Below are 5,662 nucleotides of genomic sequence, written 5' to 3'. Positions count from 1 at the left end.
GAATTTTAAATTTAAATATAAATAATTTATTATTTAAGTATATTTTTAAATTTCATTCATAAATTGTAATTTAATAATTTTTTAATTAAATTTTAAATTTAAATAAAAATTAACTAAAGCCGCAGTTGCCAACCGCGGCTTTAGTTAAAAAATGAAGCCGCGTTTCTCAACTGCGGCTTTAGTGTAAAAATGAAGCCGCATTTGCCAACTGCGGCTTTAGTACAAAAATGAAATCGCGTTTCCCAATTGCGACTTTAGTGCAAAAATGAAGCCGCGTTTCCCAACTGCGGCTTTAGTACAAAAATGAAGCTGCGTTTCCCAACTGCGGCTTTCACTATAATGACGAAAAAAAAATATTTTTTAATGATGTGACGCCTACGTGGCATCAAAGAGGCCATTTTGAACAATAGTTTGAAAATGTGCCCATTTTTAACATTAAGTTTAAAAAATGAGCCATTTTGACCCAAAACTCCCAAATGAGGTTATGATATCATAAAGTAAAAAAGAAAAAATATATTGGGTGATTTTGGGCCTTATCACCCCAAAAATTAGCTTGAAGGCTGAGATTTTCATGCACACTGATAAAGAGTCACCCAATTCCTTCTATAAGAGATATGGGAAAACCTAACAATATTCCCCTCATACACCAGGCCTTAGGTTAAGATACCACCAGATTGTCGGATAATGAGAGGTGAGACCAATTCCGAAACTGAGCATTGATACCATGTTGAACAACTAATTTCTTAAAAAGTTAAGTTTGTAGGATTTGAACCCAAAATATATATTATGCAGTTTAACAATTGCTAACTCTATCTTGATTCTCTTAGCTTGGAACAATTGTATAAGTAGATACTTACAATTGAGGTTAATTTACCTTTTCTTTTCTTTTCTTTTAAACTGGTTGAGACACCATCAAGCAAATTGTCGGATAATGAGAGGTAAGACCGATTCCAAAACCGAGCTTTGATACCATGTTAAACAAGTAATTTCCTAAAAGATTAAGTTTGTAGGATTTGAACCCAAAATATATATTATGCACTTTAAAAATTGTAATAATTCTCTTAACTTGGAACAATTGTATAAATAGATGCTTACTATTGAGGTTAATTTACCTTTTCTTTTAAACTTTCACTTCATTAACTCCCATTTCATTTGGCCAAAAAAAACTGCAGTTTTTGAGAGAGAAAAATTTCAAACAAACAATACCACAAGTTAAGGTTGGGGATGGTGAAGAAATTACATATGAGACAATCACAGCAGCAGTGAGAAGGGGTGCACATTTCTTTTCAGCTTTGCAGGCTAGTGATGGCCATTGGCCTGCTGAAAATGCTGGCCCATTGTATTTCCTTCCTCCTCTGGTGAGTCTACTCAACACCCTCTCACCCTCCTTAAAATCATGTATATGGACCATTTTAACAACCATTCTCAATGGAATAATTTCATGGAAAATTCAGGTCATGTGTCTATACATTACAGGGCATCTTGACACTGTATTCCCTGGAGAATATCGTAAAGAAATTCTTCGCTACCTATACTGTCATCAGGTATATATATTTTGAACCTAGTCATCATCTTAACCTCATAAATGGGCTTGGAGCTTTGATCTTTTCATCTTTTTCTTAAAATATTTCAAGTGTGCAACTGGTTTGAAGCTATGCTTTTATCCTCTCCTGCCTAATTGGTTTTGAAATTGTCGATTGCTGTAGACCTTTGGTAGTCAAGAGTGGGACACTGGTTTTGCCCTTCAAGCACCGCTAGCTTGCAATATGACCGATGAAATTGGACCTACACTCAAGAAAGGACATGAATTCATAAAGGAATCTCAGGTTTGATCTTGAATTCCATTGTTTGTGTCTTGACTTTAACCAGAATCTACTTGGGTTTCTCATGGTCTATTTACTTCATACTGCTTGAAATCTTGAAGGTCAAGGACAATCCTTCTGGTGACTTTAAAAGCATGTATCGCCACATTTCCAAAGGTTCGTGGACATTCTCAGATCAGGATCATGGTTGGCAAGTTTCTGATTGCACTGCAGAAGGTTTGAAGGTAACTTTTTCTGTTCAAACACTTAATTGAGTCAGGGCTTGCAGATTAACTAAAGTCACTTGGTTTCTCACTGAAGTCCCCTCTGTTACAGTGTTGTCTTCTCTTTTCAATGATGGCACCAGAAATTGTTGGTATGAAGATGGAACCCGAACGACTATTTGATTCTGTCAACATCCTGCTTTCCCTACAGGTGAGAATCATCTTCCTTGGGCCATTCCATGGTTGTCCCCATCACAAAACAGGTTATAACTTCTTAGTATCAATAACCCTTGTTTTCAAAACCACTGCAGAGTAAAAATGGTGGTTTAGCAATCTGGGAGCCTGCAGGAGCTTCAGAATGGTTGGAGGTACATTACTTCAACTTGTTTAAGTAACTTTAATGTTTCCGTTTTATCTCTCTCTCTCTCTCTCTCTCTCTCTCTCTCTCTCTCTCTCTCTGTATTCTTTGAATCTAAATCAATGTCAATCCCTTCTCTTTTCAGCTGCTCAACCCCTCTGAAATGTTTGAAGACATTGTCATCGAGCATGAGTAAAATTCTTGATAATAGATCAGCTTTTTTTTCTAACTCTACTAGCTTTAACTTCCTTGGAGACTAACAAAACGATGATCCAGGTATGTTGAGTGCACTGCATCAGCAATTCAGGCTCTGGTTTTGTTTAAGAAGTTATACCCCCGACACAGGACGAAGGAGATAGACAATTTCATCACAAATGCTACCAAGTACATTGAAGACCAACAAATGCCTGATGGCTCATGGTATGTTTCTCAACTCCACTATTACTATTTCACTGGGGAAATCTTTTTTTATATATGCAGTGCAAATCCATTTAAACAAAGAGGCATTTGGGGAGTATGTTTCACCTATGGCTCATGGTTTGCACTTGGGGGCCTAACAGCTGCTGGCAGGACTTACCACAACTGTCTTGCTATTGGTAGAGCTGTTGAGTTTCTACTCAAATCACAAAGAGATGATGGTGGTTGGGGAGAGAGCTATATTTCTTGCCAGGACAAGGTAATTCTTACATGCCACCCACTGCTCTGTTTTCTGGTAGAAACATGCACAAAAACAAGTAATCCTTGTGCTTGGTGATACAGAAACATACACCTCTTGAAGGAAACAAGTCAAATCTGGTACAAACCGGGTGGGCTCTGATGGGGCTGCTTTCTTCTGGTCAGGTCAGTTTGTACAGTTCCACCATCAACAAGCTTAACTTGGTCTTCTACGTTATTTTCACAATATGGCTTATCCCCAAACATCTGAGTCTAACCTTTCCTTTCTAACAGGCGGAGAGAGACCCAACACCTCTTTACAGGGCTGCAAAGCTGTTAATTAATTCCCAAATGGAAGATGGTGATTTTCCCCAACAGGTAGCTCACTTGAACATGAATAAAAAACGAAAGAAGTAACATTTTAACATGGATTTGGGAAATGGAAAATGATGTTCTTTTGTAGCTGACTATATATACTGGGTGGTAGTCTAACCATTTGATCATCAATTATCTATGGCAGGAAATCACTGGAGCCTTCATGAAAAACTGCATGTTACACTATGCAGATCACAGGAATATTTTTCCATTGTGGGCTCTTGCAGAGTATGTAAGTGAGTGCCATCGCCTTAAGTCTGGTTGCATTGCCATGCCAAAGAAGCATCTGTAGGAGAAAAGCTCAGATAATGTTGAGCAATGTCAAGCCCTTTGAACAATGTTAAGCAAATGAAAAGTTTATCTATGTCATGGTAACATATTTTGAAGAATAGTTTGTGCAAGAGAATAAAACAATAGCAGGACCTTACTAAATTCAAATAATCCTGATCTGGTCGATGATATAAAGGCCTCCTTCTCAGCAAACTCAAATATCCGTTGATGCACTATGCCGTTGGCGTTCTCATAATCAACATTGCAACTACATGTCACTGTTGGTACCCTCAACAACATTTATATTCAGTACTTAGCATAAGATAACAGTATAGAAGGCTTTGTAAAATATCTACCTATGGCTCCAAGCTTGTTCACTTTTTGGTGAATATTAAAGAACCAATGCTGACAAGAGGAATTCATCCATAAACATCGAAAGGTCTTGCTTGTTTGATAAACAAGAAGCAACTAAGTGTCACAATAAATACAAGTAACAGATCGAAGAAGTTAAGTGAAATGTGTCTCTAAGCAGTGCCTAGATCAAGCCTAGGCTAGGTTGTGGTCCCAATTTCCGAGTGGTCAACCTATGCTGTTAAGATTGAGGCCTAAAAAACTCTCCACGTGGGCAGCCATTTGAATACTAATTCCAATACTGTGCTGTAATTCCATCTGAAGCCATGTGACAAAGTCACTCCTATTTAAGTAATTTTTATTGCATGTGTCAAACACACCAAAAATTATGCATGTCAGTTTTCATTTGAAAGTGGTTTCCAAACCCATCTTTAGCTCATTTTAATGCCAAGAGCCTGCATCAGAGGTTTCATATTATTGTCAAATACACCAAAAATTATGCATGTCAATTTTCATTTGAAAGTGGTTTCCAAACCCATCTTTAGCTCATTTTAATGCCAAGAGCCTGCATCAGAGGTTTCCTATATATTATTGTCAAACACCGACCCATGTCATTTTCCTCTCCATACAGCTCCTAAGCTAATCAATTATAGAGAATGGGAAAAGTGGACCAAATTTACATGATTATTATTGTAGCAAATGATTGATGTTTAAAAGTTTCCACATTCGTGCAAATTGAAAAATTAAGAAAGAAATTGAAGAGCCCTGCAGTGCCAAAATCACTACTTAGATAAAGGAACGGTTTAATGCATCTTCGAAAAGTACCTTGTTGAAACTATATATGAAAAAGGGCCTTTGAGAGGCTAACAAAGCATGGATTTGGTGGATGGTGAGAAGAAAAAGAAGAGGGAAAGGAGAATTGGGAAGTTCCCCTGCTGATTGAACAAATATGGCCATCCCTTTGCTATTTCCACCTTTGTCATCGTACAATCTTCCCAAGAGAGTGGCTATGGATTGGCCAGCAGGAAAAAAGAGGATGTAGATAGCCGCTCGAAGCAACCACTTGTAGTGTATGAGTTTAGGAAGGCTTGGTTGATTACTACTGACTGTTGCATCACTCTGTGAGCTTCTTTCTCTATTTTCAGCTGGTTTAAAACACAAAAATAATTGAAGATATTCAATCAATTCAACAGATCAGCAAGAGCAACAGAAACTAACCTACATTTTCAACAGTTTACTGATATTTAAAAAAGAAAAAGAAAAAAGACCTACATTTTCAGTTCAACAAGAGGTGTCTATGGTAGATGTGAGTCATTAGTGTCTCAATTTATTACATTCTTTCAAGTTTTAGTCTACCAAAAGTGATTTTGTGACATTAAATGTCAAGATAGTTTAGTTTGGTAGTCAAAAGTAGCTCATGTTTTTTCTTATTTGGGTTTAGTCGGAATTTCCTAATTTTGTTAAAAATTCCTATTTTATTTCTAGTTTGAGTTATTAGGAATCTCAAGCAAGGTTGTTAAATTGGACATGTTCAGAAATTTTCTACAAACTTACTTGAGTCCAATATTTGTGAGTCTTGTTATAAGATTTTCAAATCTAGAAAGTTTTTTAGAGTCTATAAATATGCG

General features: G+C 36.9%; 1 protein-coding gene across 1 annotated transcript; it reads left to right on the top strand.

Moving 5' to 3' along the window:
- Window positions 1-1,707: 1,707 nt before the first annotated feature.
- On the top strand, window positions 1,708-3,802 carry LOC100265106 (beta-amyrin synthase 1-like). Its single transcript, XM_010657014.3, has 10 exons — window positions 1,708-1,826; window positions 1,925-2,047; window positions 2,139-2,237; window positions 2,338-2,394; window positions 2,530-2,576; window positions 2,661-2,808; window positions 2,887-3,060; window positions 3,144-3,224; window positions 3,333-3,416; window positions 3,559-3,802. The coding sequence occupies exons 1-10, from the start codon at window positions 1,767-1,769 to the stop codon at window positions 3,703-3,705; spliced, it is 1,020 nt and encodes a 339-aa protein (XP_010655316.2). The 5' UTR covers window positions 1,708-1,766; the 3' UTR covers window positions 3,706-3,802.
- The last annotated feature ends 1,860 nt before the right edge of the window (window positions 3,803-5,662 follow it).

Source organism: Vitis vinifera, chromosome 9 (assembly GCF_030704535.1).
Source record: "Vitis vinifera cultivar Pinot Noir 40024 chromosome 9, ASM3070453v1".
Taxonomy (NCBI): domain Eukaryota; kingdom Viridiplantae; phylum Streptophyta; class Magnoliopsida; order Vitales; family Vitaceae; genus Vitis; species Vitis vinifera.
The sequence above is the reverse complement of the archived record's forward strand: the minus strand, read 5'-3'. Positions and strand labels throughout refer to the sequence as shown.

Coding starts and splice junctions, on each gene's coding strand:
- LOC100265106 (XM_010657014.3), top strand. CDS start 1,767: ATGACCGATGAAATTGGACCTACACTCAAGAAAGGACATGAATTCATA. Junction 2,048..2,138: donor GCACTGCAGAAGGTTTGAAG/GTAACTTTTTCT, acceptor CCTCTGTTACAG/TGTTGTCTTCTCTTTTCAAT. Junction 2,395..2,529: donor GAGCTTCAGAATGGTTGGAG/GTACATTACTTC, acceptor TTCTCTTTTCAG/CTGCTCAACCCCTCTGAAAT.